Source organism: Lycium barbarum, chromosome 6 (assembly GCF_019175385.1).
Source record: "Lycium barbarum isolate Lr01 chromosome 6, ASM1917538v2, whole genome shotgun sequence".
Taxonomy (NCBI): Eukaryota; Viridiplantae; Streptophyta; class Magnoliopsida; order Solanales; family Solanaceae; genus Lycium; species Lycium barbarum.
The window spans coordinates 92,889,705-92,910,779 of NC_083342.1; the positions used below are offsets into that span (position 1 = coordinate 92,889,705).

At 34.6% G+C, this 21,075-nt stretch overlaps 1 protein-coding gene and 1 pseudogene across 1 annotated transcript; both read right to left on the minus strand.

Annotated features, from left to right (window-relative positions):
- Positions 1-3,865: 3,865 nt before the first annotated feature.
- LOC132644210 (uncharacterized) lies at positions 3,866-7,996 on the minus strand. The gene is made up of 4 exons (XM_060360785.1): positions 7,406-7,996; positions 6,977-7,170; positions 6,472-6,824; positions 3,866-4,185 (listed from the first exon to the last, which is right to left on the minus strand). Exons 1-4 carry the CDS (start codon positions 7,994-7,996, stop codon positions 3,866-3,868), a joined length of 1,458 nt encoding a protein of 485 aa, XP_060216768.1.
- Positions 7,997-9,023: 1,027 nt separating this feature from the next.
- LOC132644211 (germin-like protein subfamily 1 member 17) lies at positions 9,024-15,022 on the minus strand (annotated as a pseudogene).
- Positions 15,023-21,075: the final 6,053 nt, after the last annotated feature.

Sequence of the window (21,075 nt, forward strand, 5' to 3'; positions counted from 1 at the left end):
GAGAGATGGTTAAATTAATTGTCCAGTGGCACTTTTGTAATTTTAATTGGCACAAATAGAGATGTTAGTTTTCAAGAAAAAAGGCAATACTAGCATAGATATTTTAACAGAATGCAAAAGTAACAATTCTGCAAATCAAAAGGATTATTTTAGACTTTTTTTTTTTTTTTTTTTTTATATCCTTAGTAGTTTTGTTAGTTAAGTTGGAAAATAAGGGCAAGTATTTAGCAGCAAAAACTGGGAGAATGCCAACGACAATGAGGGAGAACAAAATATAAAACAAACAAAAAAAACATCGACAGTAAGATTGGATGTGAAATTTGCTGTATTTGGTTGTTGATCAGTGTGCTATTACAGGATTTGGTCTTTGCATTATTGATTGAATTGGTTGTTTTGGTCGTTTATGGCATTACTTGATTTTACTATGCTTACAGTAAATTTTGTCGACACTGCTGATAGCTTCACTTTGTAGCGAGAGCATGCACGTGCTACTAGAAGAAGAGCTGATGCTCATGGGAAACGACAGACTTGAAGCCCATGAAACTATTCAAGAGATCAATTCTGGCACGCGTTTTATAGTAGACAGATCTAGCTCTACACTTATAATGACCCTCTATTTGAGCGTTACAAGAAACTCGGTTGTTATCTTTCTCCCTTACAGAGAGAATCAGATGATTGTAAAATGATAGTGAACTACTTGGAGAAAACATATGAGCCGGTCAGAGTTGGAGATATGGTAACATTTATTTTTCCTTTCCAACTTATCACTTCCAAAATTTTGAACTTAGTGACTGCCCCTTCCCTTGATAATATATGATCAAAAACTTGTGAAACAAAGTCTTCTCTGGTGTAGTAAGTAATCTCCAATGGGCATATAATTCTCGGTTGATGGCTAGTTCCATGGTGATGAATATTATTATTGATCAACTGATATTGGCATCATGCAGTTCAAATTTTTGACACGCTTCCAGAAAGGTCTCTTGTTTTCAGTTTGTTCACTTCCTGTATTGAGATACATGGTTCACTTTGTAGAAGAAAATTATTTTAGAACTATTTTTAGTTTACAGTTGCACTCACTGTTAATATATGTGTGCACTTTGGAACAACCATCGTTCACTCAGATGTCGCGCAAAATATGGTTTCACAACAATAGAAAGGCAAAAGGTTGCTTGGCGTATCTCCTACAGTAGTAAAGAGACATTGAAGAAAAATATATGCTCACATATTGCTCTTTGCTATCAATGTATTTAAAATCTGTGTGAAATTACAGAACTACAGAGAAATATTGTGCACTGTTATCTTGAAACAACGGTTAAACCAATTAATGAGAGATTTTACTCTGAGTTCTATTGAGAAATCAACACTCAAATATTGCTTTAATGGATAAGTTGAATAGTTATTTCTTCCAAGTTTTTGATTTTATACTGTGCAAATAACATCAAAAAATTTAGTTGTGTTATGTGAGTAGTTAAATTTTTCTTCTGCATCACTTTTAGACTACTCTGAATTTTTTTTGAATTGGCAGCTATTTATAAACGGAATGACGGGGAGTGTTTCTTCAATGATCTGCATAAAAGATGTTCCTCTTGAAGCATTCAAGAATATGCTAGAATTCATGTACGGTGAAGAACTTAGCAGATGGCCGCATTGACCTTTGTTCCAGGACTCAATGAGCCCAATCCTACCAGTGATATCATCTGTTCCTTTATGTAGACTCATCAACAACCCTGTGAGAGGATATTCCCCATGCACTTCTATTATTGTATCAACTTTATTAACCATTATATTCTCCATTTTCTGATCTTTGATATTTCTTGCTATTGAGATTCATTTAAAATGTTGGGCCTGTGTTTGCACGGGCAAGCCTAATCTAGTATGTAACATATATCCTAAGTTCATTAACTTAATTTCACTTTCCAAGAATAACAGCAAGACAGAGAGGAAAGAAAATTAGGGAAAATGTCAGCTTCTATGAATGAATAAGTTCACTCCAAATACTGGAAAAACACAACAAACAGTAATAAATAGAAAAACGTGTTATTCCAACGCTTCCATAAGACACTGGTTATTAGATAAAAGTATTATTCCAATGCTTTCATAAGACGTTGGTTATTGGAGAAAGGTGTATTCCAACGCTGGTGAGCAGCGCGCTGCAAACAACTTTCAGAAAACACAGAATCATATTTTTAATGACATATATGATAACTCCATTGAAGGAGCTTGAATTACTAAAATGAAATGAAGAGAAAACTTAAGGAAGAAGATAGCAGGAGAAGTAATTGCACGAAATGAAAGAGAAGAGGAGAGGAGAGAATTCTATTATAGTAACATAATTTTTACACTTTACATTGATATTGAATGATTCCACTTACTTGATTATACTCAACATACATGTATATATACACTCTACACTTAACTTGAACCATCTTGAGTTAGTTAACTCTAACTACCTAACCATCTAGGATAGTTAGTTCTAACAACCTAACCATAGTAGCTTGCATAATATCTACTCATGCTAACCCTTCTCCTCAAACTCATGGTTAGAATAGGTTCATTACTCCAAGTTGATTGAGCAAGTACTGATGTTGTGCTTTCCCTAGTCCCTTTGTTAGTAAATCTGCTAGTTGATCATTAGTGTGCACATATTCATTTTTTAGCAGCCCTTGACAAATTCTCTCTCACAAAATGGCAGTTAATGTCTATGTGCTTAGTTCTCTCATGAAATATAGAATTGGCTGCAATTTGAATAGCAGCTTTGCTGTCACTCACCATTCTTACGGGTACTTCAACTTGTACTCCAAGTTCTCTAAATAGTCCAATCAACCAAGTTACCTCAGCTGGACATGTAGCCATGCTAATAAACTCAGCTTCAACAGAGCTTCTTGACACAATTCCTTATTTCTTTGACTTCCAAGATACCAATGCTCTTCCAAATTTGACTAGATACCCTGTAATTGATCTTTTAGTCTCCAAACATGCACCCCAATCTGAGTCACAATAGGCTGACAACTTAGTAGTGTCCTCAGCAGGCATGAACAAGACTAATCTTGGTGCCTCTTTTACATATGTAACTACTCTGAGTACTGCTTCCATATGTGAAGTTTTTGGACAATGCATATACTGACTTAGCACCTGAACTGAGAATGCCAAGTCTAGTCTGGTCATAGTGAGATATAGTAGTCTTTCTACTAATCTCTGGTACTTACTAAGATCCTGTAGCATCTGATCATTCATGGCTTGGTCCCTCTTAGTGCTTTTACCTGGAGAGCATTGATCATCATCCTGAGACTCTTGCTTATTTATTGTTTGACCATTCTCGGTGCTGCTACTTGAGATGCACTGATCATATTGGACTAAGGTTAACTTCTGATTTAGTTCAAGAGGTGTACCAACAATTTTGCCTTGATTCTGCTATTAACTCTAGAGCATACTTCCTTTGAGATAATATGATCCCTTTACTTGACCTTGCATATTCAATACCTAGAAAGAACTTGAGTTCACCCAAGTCTTTCATTTTGAACCTCTTCTACAAATCCATTCTAGTGTCACATAACATGTGTGGATTGTTACCAGTTATCAAAAGATCATCTACATAGACTAGAATGATCACAACGTCACTATTAGACTTCTTTGTGAATAGAGAATAATCATAGTGACTCTGTTGAAACCCCATATGCACCAAGGATTCAGTTCATTTCAAATTCTACTGTCTAGGGCCCTGTTTAAGCCCATACAGTGATTTATGTAGTTTGCAAACCTTATGAGACTCCCCCTGTCTAGAAAACCCTTCAGGAACTTGCATGTACACTTCTTCTAGTAGATCATAATTTAAAAATGCATTATGAACATCCATTTGGTAGATAAACTAGTGTTTAGCAGCAGCTATAGCAACAACTGACCTGATAGTGACCATTTTGGCAATAGGACTGAATGTCTCTCCATAATCTAGGCCCTCCTTTTGACTGTATCCTTTAGCAACAAGTCTAGATTTGAATCTCTCTATCTCACCAGTAGACTTGGATTTAGCTTTATAAATCCACCTGCATCCAACAGGCTTCTTTCCTGGAGCCAAATCCACTAAACTCCAAGTTTTGTTGTCTTCTAAAGCTGCAATCTCTAGCTGCTTTGCTTGAACCCATTTAGGATCAGCTGATGCTTCTTTGAATGAGCAAGGTTCAATATAAGCTAAGTAAGCAGACAAGGCATGCATATATGAATGTGAGAGGTGGTTATAGGACACATGATCAGAGAATGGATATAGACAAGAGTCTTTTATGGAGGTGGTTATATAATATTTCATCCATATGGGTGGTTTGACAGTTCTAGAAGACTGATTGCTATAGAGAAAGGTATTGGGATAGAATTTTGGGCTGGTTCTTCATTTGGAGGTGGAAGTGGATTTGGTTCTGCAGTCTAATGAGGATTTGGTTCAAAGTGATCTGAGTGAGTAGGACTAGAAGGTGCTAGATTTTGGTGTGATATAGAGCTTGAAGAACCAGATAGACTAGGTGATGGTTTGGGTTGATTCAGGAGATAAAGTAGGAGACAAGAGTTTTAATATAAGAAAAATAGGATTAGATGAGGTTTGCATATGTTTGAAAGGAAACAGTTCTTCATGAAACCCCACATGTCTGTTAACAAACAAGGTTTTGTTATGTAGATCATATAGGATGTAAACTTTTTGAGTGGAGGAATAACCAAGTGGGACAACTGGTATAGCTTTGGATGAGAATTTATCAAGAACTTTGGGACAGGAAGCATAACATAGACAGCCAAAAACTCTGATATGGCTGAGTGATAGAAGGTATGAGTACAACAACTCAAAAGGAGATTTGAATTTGAGTAGTTTGGAGGGAATTATATTGATAATACGGAAAAGGCTCAAATATGCCATCGAACTATCAGAAATGGCTCATTTATGCCACTCGTTGAAAGTTTGGCTCAAATATGCCACTGTTGTTACCTTTTTGGCTCATCCATGCCATTATTCACTAACGATGGTTTTAAAATACTAGATATGCCACGTGGCAAAAATTTATTGGTCCACGTCACTTAAATGAAAACCAGCCAAAATAAATTCTAATTAAACCAACGGAAAAGGCTCAAATATGTCATCGAACTATCAGAAGTGGCTCATTTATGCCACTCGTTGAAAGTTTGGCTCAAATATGCCACTGTCGTTACCTTTTTGACACTCCGCTTATTTATGCCACTGCTCAAATAGCTCAACTGTTTGCACCTTCATCATTGTTGGTCGTGTCCAAATTAAAGCACTATAAAATAATCGTTCAAACAAATAATTGTTGACAAACTTCTACATTTTCCAGTTACGACGAATTTTTAGAGCCACTTTGTGCCTTGTTATTTTCAAATTACGTTATACTGGTTGTTTACTTTTTCAAAAAAAAAATTAAAAAAATCATATGATTGAATCATTTTTGAATGTCATATAACCGAAGAAAGACATTTTTGAGTCATTTCGAATACATATAAGGACATTTTTGATCGGTGGAAGATAGGGCAAATTTGATCCAATAAATAAAAGGAGAACATTTTGAGTCATTTCTAATGTGTTAAGAACATTTTTTAAACCTTTTTCCGTAGGTAAAAAGTTATTATAGAGTGAAAAATATAACATAAAATTTGAATTCGATAATAAATTGATTTTTATAGTGAGTTGTTATATAAAGATGATATTATAGAGAGGCCTGACTATATATATGAAGTACTAAATTTAGGAGTTTAAAATCAAGTAAAATTTTAATTACCTTATATATATCGTTCATAGATATATTTGAGCAATATAACATAATTGTAATCTCGTCAATGTTGATTTGTCAAAAAGCAAATTTGAAGTAATAAGGCTGATGAAATGATTGAAGATAAAATGCATTCTAAGTGGCACTCAAGCGTGTCAGTCTAGTGGTCAATGAAGCATGAGATCTCATGTTCAAATTTTAGCAAAGGCAAAAATACTAGGTGATTTCTTTCCATCTGGCCGGACACCATGGTTGTAAAAAAAAAGTATTCTAACTGAATTTTGTATTATTATTATTATTATTATTATTATTATTATTATTATTATTATTATTATTATTATTATTATTATTTGAGTGTCAAAAAGGTAACGGCAGTGGCATATTTGAGCCAAACTTTCAACGAGTGGCATAAATGAGCCATTTCTGATAGTTCGATGGCATATTTGAGCCTTTTCCGTTGGTTTAATTAGGATTTATTTTGGCTGGTTTTCATTTAAGTGACGTGGACCAATAAATTTTTGCCACGTGGCATATCTGGTATTTTAAAACCACCATTAGTGAATAATGGCATGGATGAGCCAAAAAGGTAACGGCAGTGGCATATTTGAGCCAAACTTTCAACGAGTGGCATAAATGAGCCATTTCTGATAGTTCGATGGCATATTTGAGCCTTTTCCGTTGATAATATATACAACAGTTAGGACATATTTACCCCAGAACCTCAAAGGAACAGAATCCTGAAACCTAAGGGCTCTTGCCATGTCAAGTATTGTTTTGTGTTTCCTCTCAGCAATGTCATTCTGCTGAGGTGTGTACACACATGATGATTGATGTATTATCCCATATTCATTAAGCATAGTTTGACATTCAGAACTAAAGAATTCTCCCCTATTATCAGTTCTAAGAGTTTTCACAGTGGTAGAGAACACATTTCTAACTTGAGTCAAAAACTGTCTCAGAACTACAATAGTATTAGACTTGGAAGTTATGAAGAACACCCAAGTATATCTAGAGAAATCATCGACAATGGTTACAAAGTACCTTTTATTATTGTAAGTAGGAACTCTATAAGGTCCCCAAAGTCACAGTGCATAAGTTCAAACACAGAATGTGAAACATGAGTACTCATAAGAAATAACAACTTTGGTTGTTTTACTAGGGACAAACAGTACAATGAGAGTGATTTGCAGATAGTGAAGTTCTAAAAAAACACATGCCTCTTTATTATATCAACAGAAGCATGTCCTAATCTCTTATGCCACAAAAAACTAGACTCAGCTGAACTAGCAGTATTAACAACTTCCCTTATTGGTTGAACTTGGACTTGAGTCTGATGAGACCCTCCTTCTCTTAGTATGTAAACTCCACATTCTTCTTTACCAATCCCCTTGACCTGTTCAGTGTAAAGATCCTGAAAAATGCAGAAATCAGGAAAGAAAAATGCCGAGCACTTTATTTCTTTTGTAAGTTGAGATACAGATAGAAGACTGTATTTGAACTCTGGGACAAACAGAACATTGGTGATGAGATGATCCTTAAAGATTTTTTAATCTCCAACATGAGATACTGGCACCACACTACTAATAGGCAAATGAACTTTATTCCTATTATTCTTAGGAACATGTTTGCATTTATCTAGGTTGTACTGGATTTGCAGCCATGTGTGCTATAGGCTGCTTGAGTGCAACTTGATTAGCATGTGGTCCGTTCTTCCTTCTTGTCTTCCAACCTGGTGGATAGACAACTATCTTAAAGCATTTCTCCTTAGTATGTCCTTTATAACCACACATTTCACATATTGTAAACTGCTTCTGTGGTTTGTGAAAATGATTACCATAGTGACCATTGCCTGTTGCAACACCACCTACACTTGGACCAATACCACCTACATCACCACCTCCAATACCACTCCCTTTGTGACTAAACAGTGTTGTTCCTTCAATAGTGCCAGATCCTAGACTCACATGAGCAGCACTAGCTAGGTTCCTCTGACTTTCCTGATCAACTATTAAGGAATTTTCTTTGTTCAAATTAGGAGTGGAAGACATAATGAGAATCTGACCCCTAGCTTGTGAATATGACTTATTCAGTTCCATAAGAAACTGTAGGAGTCTTTGGTACTCAAAGTGCTTAATAAATTTCTTTGATTCAGGGCATGGACAACCAGGACAAGGAATAATTGCATCAAATTCATTCCAAAAATCACTCAGTTTTGAGAAGTAATCTGAGACTAACATGGTTCCTTGTGTGCAAGTGTGAATTTCTTTATGTAGGTGAAATATTTAAGATCCATTGATCTTACCAAACCTTTCTTTAAACTCATACCAGACTTTGCGAGCATCACATGCATACACTACACTACTAAGTAAACCAAGTCAGACAACACTCATGATCCATGAGAGTACTACAGCATTGCACTTCTCCCACAGATCATGAAGCTCTGCAGAAAAACTACTTTTTGGATATCTGCCATCAACAAAGCCTAGTTTTCCTTTTCCTATCAATCCAATTCTCTTATATCTACTTCATAAGGCATAATTTGCTGAACCAATCAGTTGCATAGTGATTAGAGAACTACCTGGTGTATCTGTTGACTGTAGGTACAAAGGATAAGTGTGATTTATCACTGGAACTGATGCATTTGTCGCTCTAGTGCTTGTAGTTCCATTTGTTTCATTTAAAGTGTTGTTCATACAATTGTTTCCAGTTTTTAGAGATTGTGATCCTTCTGTAGTTACACTCGTCATGATTTTAACCTTTGAATGAACTTGAAATCAATAACTCTACTTATTTATGCTTAATTTTGACTGGACTCAATTTTCTTCGAATCTAAGCAATTTCTGGAAACTATGAACAATAATTTTCCCTCGATACTAATCTACAATCGTGATAGACTCTGATACCATGATAACTCCATTGAAGGAGCTTGAATTACTAAGATGAAATGAAGAGAAAACTTAAGGAAGAAGATAGCTTGAAGGAGAAGTAACTGCACGAAATGAAAGAGAAGAGAAGAGGAGAGAATTCTGTTATAGTGAGAGAATTTTTACGCCTTACATTGATATTGAATGATTCCACTTACTTGATTATACTCAACATACATGTATATATACACTCTACACTTAACTTGAACCATCTTGAGTTAGTTAACTCTAACTACCTAACCATTTAGGATAGTTAGTTCTAAAAACCTAACCATAGTAGCTTGCATAATATCCACTCATGCTAACAATATAGAGCATAATGAGAGAATTTCTTTCGAAGTTATGAAATCTCTGTTTTATTAAGCTGGAAGCCTTTGACAAGAACGTCGTCCCTAATAGGTGGTTCTAAAGCAAAGATTGAACCAGGAATCATGATAAGTCAAGGATTTTGACTGTTTAAAGAAGCGAGAAAAGTAGCTTTTTTGTGTCCCACATTATACAGGAAGTGAATTAGACCTTGTGGGTACACAAACACATCTCTAGGATTCAAGATTTTGGAGAAGAGATGACTTTTAAAGAAGTTTGCAACATCAGGGACAAAAAATCCTGTATAGAGAGTACCCTCCAGGATAGTCATCAGCGCAGAAGCTCGAGGGTGCGTGTGAAGTGGAAAAAGACGTTGTGGTTCCAAGTCAACACGAATAATAGAAATACCAAGAGTGTTAAGTCCAGGCATGTTGTTTACATCGACAGTCTTTATAGCAAAACCAAACCCAGGCACTGCATTTACACTAACATTAAGACCTGAAGCAAAGAAATCATCTGCTTTTGCAAGCTTTGGGTCTTTGCAAATCTTTCCATTCACGAAGACTGCACAAGTGAAATAAAATGAAGCTACGTCAAATGATAGAAGTTATACAACATATTTACAAAAATTATGCCTCATTCCCAAACAATGAAGTTTTATAGAGGTAGGGATGACAACTGGGGCAAGGCGGGCCGTGGCAAAACTTAATTTTTGGAAAACCTTAATTGGGGCAGGGCAGGGCAAAGTCCGGGTTGAAAGCTGGGTTAGGGCAAAAAAGACGACCCTGTTGCACAAACAACATTTCTTGTCTCTTGATTTCCATTTGCCAGATGCCAGTTCGAATAATTTAAAAACAACACAGAGAATGTAAACAGTGCCTTGTATTTGGCCATAAGTCGTTTGTTTAAAATTTTGACATATTAATATTATGCTCTTGGGAAGTATAAATAATTTAAGATGTCTTCACGTGAAAAAGATACAAAATTAACTTTTTTTTACTACTATTATCAGTACTATATGTAGTGTATTATTTTGTCGTTACTAATCTATTATTTTCTTTTGTGACTCTAATTATCATTTTCAGTTATCTTATATTTGTTGCATCAACATATGAAACGCCCTTTCTTTCATTTATTACAGAGTCATTCTTGTCAGTTATCTTATAGTATTAAATTTTGATCACACTTTTTTCATTGTTTTTGAATATTGTCATTGTAAATGAGCTCAACTTGAACTCATAATACAGCCAAAAATGAAACGAAAAGAAACCGAGTACACCTAAATAATTCACAGAATTAAATAGTTGGAGTCTTGGAGACAATAATTAAGAATATGGGTTTCATGAACCGATTAGATGTTACTTGTTAATGTTGAAAATCTACAGCTACATGGTAACTTTAAAAATGGGGTGGAAGTTTTAACAGTTCAAAACGATTATTTTAAAATGTTGCAAAACGAAAAATATAGAAAACATGAAAAACACATAAATGGGGCAGGCTTAGCAGGGCGGGGCAGGAGTGCAAAAATTTTAAAAGGGAGAATTACGTATATATACATATTAAGGATAAATATTTACGAAACGTAACGATAGTTTTCTATTTACAAAACATAACATTACAAATCCTATAACAAATTATTTATCGCTCAAAATTTATTTATGAAATGTGTATATATCATTCAAGGCTTAAAAAGTTCGCTCAAAATTTAGTGTATGAAAACTATATGAAATGTGTATATCTCGTTCAAGGCTTAAAAAATCACCTTCAAATTGTATGTATGAAAACGGTATGAAATTTGTATCTCGCTCAAAGCTTAGAATTTCGCTCACATTTTCGTGTATCAAGTTCATGTTAGATTTCTCTAAAATTAATACAACTACAACAACATTGTATACAACTTTGATACAACATTCAAGACTTAAATAATCGCTTAAATTTTGTGTATGAAATGTGTATATCTTGCTCAAGGCTTAAAAATTTTGCTCAAATTTTGTGTATGAAAAATGTATGAAATGTGTATATCTCGATCAAAGCTTAAACATTATGCTCAAAATTTTATGTATGAGAATGGTATGAAATGTGTATATCTCGCTCAAGACTTAGAATTTCATTCACATTTTGTGTATGAAAAACTATATTAAAAATTTCTCTTACACATACACATTTCATACACAAAAATTTGATGTAATCTTTAAAAAAAAATATAAAATTGTTTTTAAAAAATAAATAAATTATTTTCTGAAAATAAAATAAAAAACGAAAAATATATGAAAATCTGTCATGTTTGGTAAAATATAGTTATGTTTTGTAAATAAAGAAAGCTATTGTCACGTTTCACAAATATTTCTCCTTAACATATATATACACGTAGTTTTCCCATTTTAAAAAGTGCTAAATGGAGCAAGGCTGGTCAAAATTTTAGCGGGTCAAGGCCTGTCATATCCTGCCCCGCCCTGCCCCATTTACACTCCTATATAGAAGGATGATTTAGCAGCAGTCTTAGAGTCGTTAACTGCAACACATATGTCCTGTAGAGGGTTGGGATCATAAAGATAAGCAGGGGAAAGAAAAGAAAGCAGTAACGGATAAAGTTGTTATGAACCAGCACATCCTCATTGTTATGCTTTGAGTTTGTTATGAATTTTTTTCAAACGACCAGAAAGGTGTGACTACTTATACTCTCATCTAGTTGAAATATAAGGAAAAAATAAGGGCAAATGACCTCTATATTACAAAACATAAGGATACTTTTTTTAATTTACAAAACATACCAACAAAATTACAAAGTATACCAGATTTGGGTTTAATGGAATACCCACGATTTTAGATTTTTTTTTAAGGAAGAAAATCTGATTTTAAATGTGGACTTAATTCTAGGATAGTTACCATTCAACTTCATCTTCTTTTTTAAAATATTTCTCTCTCTCTCTCCTCCCCCCCCCCCCCCCCCTCCACCTCTATGATAGACACCATTTTCATACCTAAAATCCATCTTCTCTCCTAGTATAAATTTTCAAACAAATATTACAAATTATTTTTTATTACTAACTTGTGTATTAATTGTATATAAAAATTGATTTGTATCGTTTTGAGATATATATAATCATTGTGTGTTTTGAAAATCTGTATAAATTATATAAACTGTAGTTTTAAAAGAATGTTGAAAACTAATATATGTGTGAAATATGTATGGAGTCTGCTATATGTCATTTTTTAGATATATGCGGCAAAATGTGTATGAAATGCGAACAAATTCGATATCAATTAGTCTTAAAAATGTTGAAAACTGATATGTGTATGAAATGTGGATGGAATTTGGTTTGTATCAATAAGAAAACTTATTATACATATATACTTTCTCATAATCTATACATACTTTGATCAGATTTTATACAATTTATACGTACTTTATCATAATCACAATATACATACAACTTTTATACATATTTCATACGTAGAAATTATAACGAATTTATACATTTATACATATTGCATACAAAAATTAATATATATTTACTTCTGGTGTATGAACTTTGTATGGAATCTGGTTTGTATCAATTACAAGTTTATTATACATATTTTTCTCAAAATTTATACATACTTTGATTAGATTTTACACAATTTATAAGTACTTTATAATAATCAAAATACACATACAATTTTTATACATATTTCATATATAAAAATTATAAGAATCTATATAGTTATATATATTTCATACGAAAATTATAAATATATGTTTTTTGGTGTATGGACTTTGTACATAAAAATTACCTATTATAATAGACTTTTTAAGTAAAAGTTGGAGAAAATTAGGTAACAATATCTCTTAATTTTGAATGGAGAGAGAAAAATGGATGGAATAAGGAAGCAGAAGTTGGAGAAAATCAGGGAACTATATCTCTAAATTTTGAATGGAGAGAGAAAAGTGGATAAAATAAGTAAAACGATTTTCTTACATTATTTAATGTGTTTTATTTGCTTATTTTTAATTTACCTAATTCGTATAGATTTTGTAACAAGTCTATTGATATATTTTATAAATTAAAAAATATCGTCGTATTCTATAAATATACCCTCTACCATGTACATATATGTTTTTTTCCCCAAATTAATATGTATTGAAAATTTTGTATCGAGTCTGCTTGGCAGGGCTAGTATCGGGCTAAGAGTTACATGGACCAATTATATGGTGTCACTAAATTATATAGAGATTGGGAGATTTTTTCCGTGGGGAAGAGGGGTAATTTTAGGCTAAAAGCTTAGGTTGGGTTTTGACTTTTGAGGAAGCAATAGAAAGATGAAGGGTGTGTTTGGTACGAAGGAAAATATTTTTCAAAAATAAATAATTTTTTTACTTATTTTTTTATATTTAGTACGTATGCAGAAAATATTGTCCCAGACATTTCTTTCTAATCTAGTCCAAACACTATGGAAGTTGGGGGTAGGGTTGTGGGGGTGGTGGGATGGGGCCTATGAGGGTGAAGGTGGGAGTGGGTTGTGCTGGAGGGCGGGGCTTGAGACAATTTATGTGTAATGCCACTACTTGTGAAAGTTGTTTTTTCCTATTTTCATTAGAGAAATTATTTTACTCATTTGTAAAAAACCTGTTTTCATAGAGATAATGTTTTCTGAAAAATATGACCAACCAAACATAAAAAATTAGAAAACATTTTCTTGAAAGTATTTTTCTCCATACCAAACAAATTACTTAAAGTGTAAAAGTAAAACATACTGAATAGGTTAGGTACAATTTTGACAATTCTCCCTAAAATATATAATCACATTTTATATACTGAAATAAGTAAAACTTTGTACTATCTTAATTAGCATATTTACCTTTTAGTTATATATAATCTCATTATAACTAACCAACCATTGCCAAACCTGAAACCAGTAATCTCTAAAAGTACCTTTTATCAGAAATAGCCGCCCAAATATACCCAGATGAGATTCGTTTTCCGTCAAATCTGGTCGTCTATGTTGACACCCAATTTTGTCCCGCCTCTCTTCCAAAATACCTATTTATGCTCCTAACATTTTGTGGAAAATTAAAAAATATATATATTATATTATGATTATTAGCCTTCTATCAAAGTCGGGGTCTCATTATTATATTACAGTTACTAATTATTATTATTATTATTATTATTATTATTATTATTATTATTATTATTATTATTATTATTATTATTATTATTATTATTATTACAGTTCACAATTTTTATCATTGCAGTATTTTACCAGCTTACGCATACACATCGCATTTATCTTTGCATAATTAAATAATAGTATTTATCTTACTGTGGATTTTCGAAATATTATTGCACGGCTATTACAACGCCATTTTTTATCTGAGCATTAATGTTTGCATATTTCATGTCGAGCAATATTTTAACACAAGTTATTTGAATAGGTCTCTTATTCAAATTCAGAAGCCAAACTATTTTTTGCACTCAGTCCGTATTTGTGACGTATCAGATCCCAAATCAAAGACCAATCGATTCATAAATAGTTCTTAACCAGCCTATATTTTTACCTTAATTTTTAGACCAGTCCGTATTTTAATTTGCTAGCTCATTCTTTAATACCCGGTCTAAAAATTGACCCAGTCCATTTATGGACTGGGTCCGACCCATTGTCAAGAAAATAAGGGAAACCCTAAAAAGGGTTCCCCTTCATTTTCTTCTTCGTTTTCCGCCTTTTTCTCATCGCCTCACCCCACCGTCGCTCTTCCACCTTTCCCCTCGCTTTCCTCCCATCGCCCCACCCCTCTTCCGCCGCACTCCTCTTCTCCTCTTTTTCCCCTTTTCCTTAAACCCTAGCCGCCGCACACAGATCTCACACTTTCTCCTTTTCCTCTGACTTCTCCAATACCTCTGCCATCCATCTGTTCCACTCAACTTCATCACTGACACCATCACGCCCCCCATACCCCCACGTTACTTCCATTATACCACTGACACCCCACGCGTCTGACACCCCCACACCCGCATGTCGCCACGTTACTTCTCCCTCTGTTCCTTTCGTCATTTTGGTCTTGAACCCAAAACCCTATAAAATGGGGTTGATTCATCGAAACAGGATGGGTTTTGGATTGAGAAAAACTCCCTAAGATCCGAGTTTCTCGAGTCGCAAAAAAAAATCGTCCTAAGAAAACATAAGTCTCCTAGGATTCCCTAAACATCAGTCCTTTAGGGGTCATTTCTACCAAGTCAAAAATATTAAATCAATTTTATTTCGTTTACCCTCGATATCAGTTCGAATCCGCACATATGCGAGCTGAATTTGATAAGTGTTCGGAGGTAGATTGAAGATTTAGAATCCCGTTCGCTGCACGACAAAAAGGTAAACCTTAATACATCTCTTGTTTTTGGTCTTTAGCATTTGCTTTAGTTAGTTAAATGTGTAGTTTGTCCCTATCGTCGTTTGTTTGTTGATATTTAGATGCTGTTAGAACAAGGTGTTTTGATTACTAAGACGAGTTGTGAAAGATGAACATTGTAATTTTGGGGTTTTAGACTGAATTCTCGAGAGTTAGAATCTGTTCAAAGATAAATATACATAGAATATACAGTGGATATCAAGGCAAAAAGGGAAGTATGTGTTCGATATACATCTAATATACATAGCACTGTGTGTATAACTTAGGTATATTGGCATGTGAATAAAACAGTTCAGTGTTGCCTCTCTCTCACTCTGTTTATTCGAGTAATATACTCTGACATGAACGAAATCTGTTTGTTTTAAATATGATAGAATAATTATACGTCAATGTTGGTCGCTGATTCGATTTGGTCTCTAATCTGACACAATCAGGTTTGTTTGAGCCTGTTTAGAATAGCTCATTCATTTGCCGAAGATGATTTTGACATTTCAAAGTCAGCGTATTGTTCAATCCAAACTTATGTTTACACAACTCCTGATGTAGGTTAAGTCTGTTGTAGGTTAAGTTTGTATGTTCAATCAAAATTTGATTGCTTAAGTCTGTGGTAGTTTAACATAGTCCTGCAGATTCGGTGGTACTTGTTTATGCTCAATATTAGTTGGTTTCAGTCATCTATGATTTGTTGAAAGATGAAATCAGTATGATTAAATATGCTTTAGTATAGTCTGTAGATTTTGTTTGATATGGAAGTAACCTGGGATGCTGTGTTGGGTTCTGGTAACTGAATCAGGATTCTATGGAATTGTTGATTCATAATTTATGAAAAACATGGTCAGTTTAAACTTTAATAATGTGGGGGACTTTGCCTAATCCAGTCCAGTTTGCACATGTCATTCTAAACTGGTCCTTGTGTCCTAATTCATATGCAGAATCATCATCAATCTAGTGGTATATCTAATTTAGACCTCCTGCTTAATACTTGAGACTCTAGTTGTTTTTATTCTTATCATGTACACTTTCCCCTTCTTCCCTGATATTTCCCTCTGTTTATAAGTAGTTAGTTCATGCCTCCGATAAGTGTGAATCCAATATGCAAATCTGTTTGTTCGTCTGCTGTGTGTTGTCTCTTTTGAGTGCTTGTTGCAATATCTGTTATGTTTGTTATGTCTGAGAGAACTATATTTTTGTAAAAAATATCTTGATTTGGTTCGTATTGCTTGCATATTGATAATCCGAAATACTTTTGTATCCTGTTCGTTTGTCTTTGCAAGTGATTAAACTGGTAATTAGTTCAACGCCTCGAGTCTGTTATTGATTGAAACATGGGACATATCTCACATATACCCGGAATATACACAACTTACTGATCCTTTTTTTTCGATGTATATTTTTATGTTTGGCTTATCCATTGGTTAGATACTAATTCTTTTCCTTTCATTCTTGTGCATGACCATCGTGTACGAGTCCAAGAGACTCGTCATTCCTGCATTCGCTGTTGGGCTAAAAGCCCAACTCAGCTCTCGAGTCAACCCACCTGCAAAAGAAGAAGAAATTGGGTCGAGGCCCAATAACAGCTGCAGATCGCAAACAACCCCAAAAATGGGCTGAATCCATTCTCGATTGTAGCAGTCCTAAATGGGCTGAGCCCGTTTAAACTATATCTACTTTTTTTATGCATTTAATTTGTATTGCATGACTAACACCTGTTAATTTAGATGAACTTTAGTGAAGTTACTTAATAACGGGTAGTAAACCAATAATTAATAGGTTTCATTCTTGTTTTATTTTACGTTAAAATTATTTATAATACTTATAATGTTTATTTTTCACTGGAATAATTGAACTACAAAATGGCACGACTATATATTTTAAGTAAAAAGGGAATCATATTTTTATCCTAAACATTTCAAAACGTCATTAATGTGCCAATATAAATTTCAGTATATTTTAAATTCTTCAAGTCGAATTAACCACACATATTTGGCTAAGTATTTAATAAGGAACAATAAAAGGGATAAAGTAAATTCATTAGCGGTTTTGTATTTCATTTATCTTTCTAAAATGCAAAGTCAATTCATACCTCATCGTTTGGTTTGTTTCAAATATATATTAAAACATTGCCCCGCATCTTCTTCTATTTTATATGCAAATTATCGTATTTCGTAAAACTAATTTTGAATAGCATTATTCCACTTCCATTTAAACCATTAGTAACACTCATAACTTTATTGCATTTTAGAATATCCTTTTATACAAATTGTTAGTTTCGTTTTGAGTAGTGTCATTATTTGAAACTTTTTACAAGTCCTATTATAAATAGCATTTGAAACCCCTCTTTACGCAAAACATTATACTTCGTAAGTCTTATTTTCAGATAACATTACTATTTTCATTCAAAGTTTCAACAGTATTTATAAGTCTCATTTTAAAAAGAAACATTCCCGTTATGCAAGTTATTATATCTTCCTACAAGTTAGTTCAAATGGCACTACTATATTTTACAAGTTATTTCTTAAAATTCAAACACTATATTTAAAACTTAATTAATTAACCTAAGTTAGTCGGATAACCGTAAGTTAACGGATTCTAAAGGATGCCTAACCCCTTCCCTTTAGGATAATATAGAGCCCTTACCTAGAATCACACTGGTTAAGCAGACTATTAATTGAGGTTTAGTTTTAACTTTGCCTTAGTTAATCTCTAGGTGTCCTAATTCACCGTTAAACTAATTAGGTGGCGACTCCTTAAAACGAACAAACAGGAATCACCAATACGTCATACCCTCCAAATCGACCCGGTTAAAAGGGGGTGCGACAGCTTGGCGACTCTGCTGGGGAACTTTAGGCTCTAACCATAACAACTTAGGTTAATAAATAATTTGTTGGATGTTTTGTTTGTTTTGCTTTATTTTTCTTGTATTTTTTGCTTTATATGTTTTTAAATGTTTTATTATTGTTTTATTCTTTATATGCATTTTTCTATGTAATATGTATGTTATTGCTTTCCTTAAATTGGCATTCCGCTCATATTTCTTCCACTCCTGGAAAACTCACACATATTCACACACTTAAAGCGGCTTCGCAGTTTGCGCCCGTGCACTACTAAATTACCCCTTTAGTTGGATTGGTCTTGTGGATTTAGTCGATCAGCGGTGCAGTCGACGGCCACGGACTTTCCACTTCCAAGTTGTCCGCTTGGGGGAGCCTTGTGTCATAGGAAAACCATTCTTAGTCTACCTAGGTAGAGCGAAAACCAAAACCTTGTAAGGACATGCATCATTTTAAACCTAAGAGGCTTAATACCCTTGGAGTATTAAGTTCATTAGTCAACCTTACCAAATGTCCAAATGAGTCTATGACTCTAAGTGACACCATTCACTATTTATGTGCATTATTTGAAGGACAAATATGTGGATTATGTGGACCTAATACTCTATAGATAAATATTTCAAGGAAACTAACCTTTTGTTGCAGGTTGTTGTGGAGCATCCAAAATTAATGCCGGAGGTTTGAAGACAGCCAAAGGAAATTAGTGGAGTTGAAGTATTAGATATCTTAGATTAACTTTGAATTGTATTATTGACTGGCATGTAATAAATTTTTATTATTCTTGTAAAGAGTTATGGAATGACACATAAAAAAACATGTTTGTCCTTCAAATATTCGTTAGGCCTACCTCTGGCATAAAGAGGTCCCTTGCATTATAAAACGCGATGTATTATGTGCAATAATGTGTTTATATGCAATAATATGTCCTTACCGTATACTGACTCATTTTCTTTTTTTGTTTTATTTTTTTTTCTTTTAAACTTATTTTCAAAATAAAAAAGGTTGACTTGTGCTAAAGGGGAACTGGCAGAGCATCCATATTTCACACGGTCTAGAGCCAAGAAATCAGACTCTGACTCATCACTAGTCACCTGGTTAATTAAAAAGACTCGTTCTAAAATGGAGCAAAGTTTGATCAATGCAACCACTTCATCTGAGCCATCTCTTAGTTTACCGATCACGAGTGATCCCACATCTTCTAATGAACCAGAAACACATTTGGAGATCATTGCTCGTTTGGAGCGACGAGTTGCTGAATTAAGTCACATGGTACTTCACAACCGGTCATTTTCTCAAACGCCACCACATATGACTCCATCTCATGGGGTTCGTCAGACTTTGCCTATGCCACCTCCATTCCCAAATTTGGACGAATTTAACCAAGCAAATTATTTTACCACCTCTCAGCCGGTTCGTTCCGAACCCCTCACTCAAAATGCTCCCCTTTTATTTATAACCACCTCTTCAAAAACTCAGTTCATACCGCCGGCACATGATGTTACCAATACACATCAAGTTCCGCCAGTGTATACTTATACCACAGCTCCACCCATGACACAAATCCAGGGACAATGTCGCACAGATGTTGATCATTATGTCGAAGTTGAAAATGAGGCACGGTCAATTAATGATGAAATGATAAATAGAAAGCTCAAAAGTTTGGAGGATGCCATGAGAAGTTTGCGTGGACTTGGTAGTAACCAAAGCGTGAGATATGAAGAATTATGTGCATTTCCTGAGGTAGAATTGCCACCAGGTTACAAGATTCCAAAATTTGAGAAGTTTGATGGGTCGGGGAACCCTTTCTTCCATTTGAAGGTCTATTGTGAAAAGTTGATTGGTGTGGGGAAGAATGAAGGGATAAGAGTCAAACTATTCAATCAGAGTTTGAGTGGAAAAGCCTTGGAGTGGTATTCTAAGCAAGATACAACCAAATGGCGTACTTGGGATGATTTGGCAAATGCTTTTGTGGATCACTACAAGTTTCATGTTGAGATCGCTCCTGACAGAATCTCAATTACAAAGTTGCAGAAAAAGTCGATCGAATCATTTCGAGAATATGCTATACGGTGGAGAGAAGAAGCATCTAGGGTACACCCACCCATGGAGGAGACAGAAATGGTTACTTTCTTCATTCAAGCACTAGAACCGGAATACTATGAACGTTTGGTGACAATGAGTGGAAAAACTTTTGCAGAAGTGATCAAAGCTGGGGACATGATCGAAGATGGCATTAAGACAGGGAGAATAATGAGTCTTGCGGCTTTGCAGTCTACTAGTAGGGCTATACAAACAGGTACTCTCGGAAGCGGAAAGAAAAAAGAAAAGGAAGCAGCCTCGGTAATGGCTTTGGGAAACACCTCGTACCACCATCAACGACCCCCGCGATACCAGCCTAACGCTCACCACTCACAATATTTCCAATATTCTCCACATCCCTACGACCAAGCTTTGTCATCTTACCAACCTCAATCACCACAAATATCGTACCCTGTTTACAACACACAACCAGCATATCGAGCTCCACGACCACCAACATATCCAGCTCCACCATCACAAACTCATCATCCAAACAATGCATTCGCACCTCGCCCAAATAAACCGTTTCGCAATTTCACACCATTAGGAGAGCCACTGAGCGTTGTTTTTGAAAGGCTGCAAGCTTCAGGCTTAGTATATCCTGTGGAAGGTAAAATTCCAGATCCATTACCCAAAAGCTTTGATCCCACTAAAACATGTGCATATCATTCGGGGGTAAAAGGCCATTCCACTGATCGTTGTTGCGCATTGAAGCATAAGGTTGAGGATCTTATTGAAGCAAAACAGATCACGGTCAAACCACCAACACCAAATGTGGTTAACAATCCACT

Bases quoted from the DNA above. Each gene is read 5' to 3' on its own strand.
- LOC132644210 (XM_060360785.1), bottom strand. From the start codon at position 7,996: ATGTTAGTCTCAGATTACTTCTCAAAACTGAGTGATTTTTGGAATGAA. The intron at 7,171-7,405 runs GTACAACCTAGA...TGCATTTTTCAG, and splicing joins CACACATGGCTGCAAATCCA to GATCTTTACACTGAACAGGT. The intron at 4,186-6,471 runs GTAAATATGTCC...CTGCTTACTTAG, and splicing joins TGTTCCTTTGAGGTTCTGGG to CTTATATTGAACCTTGCTCA.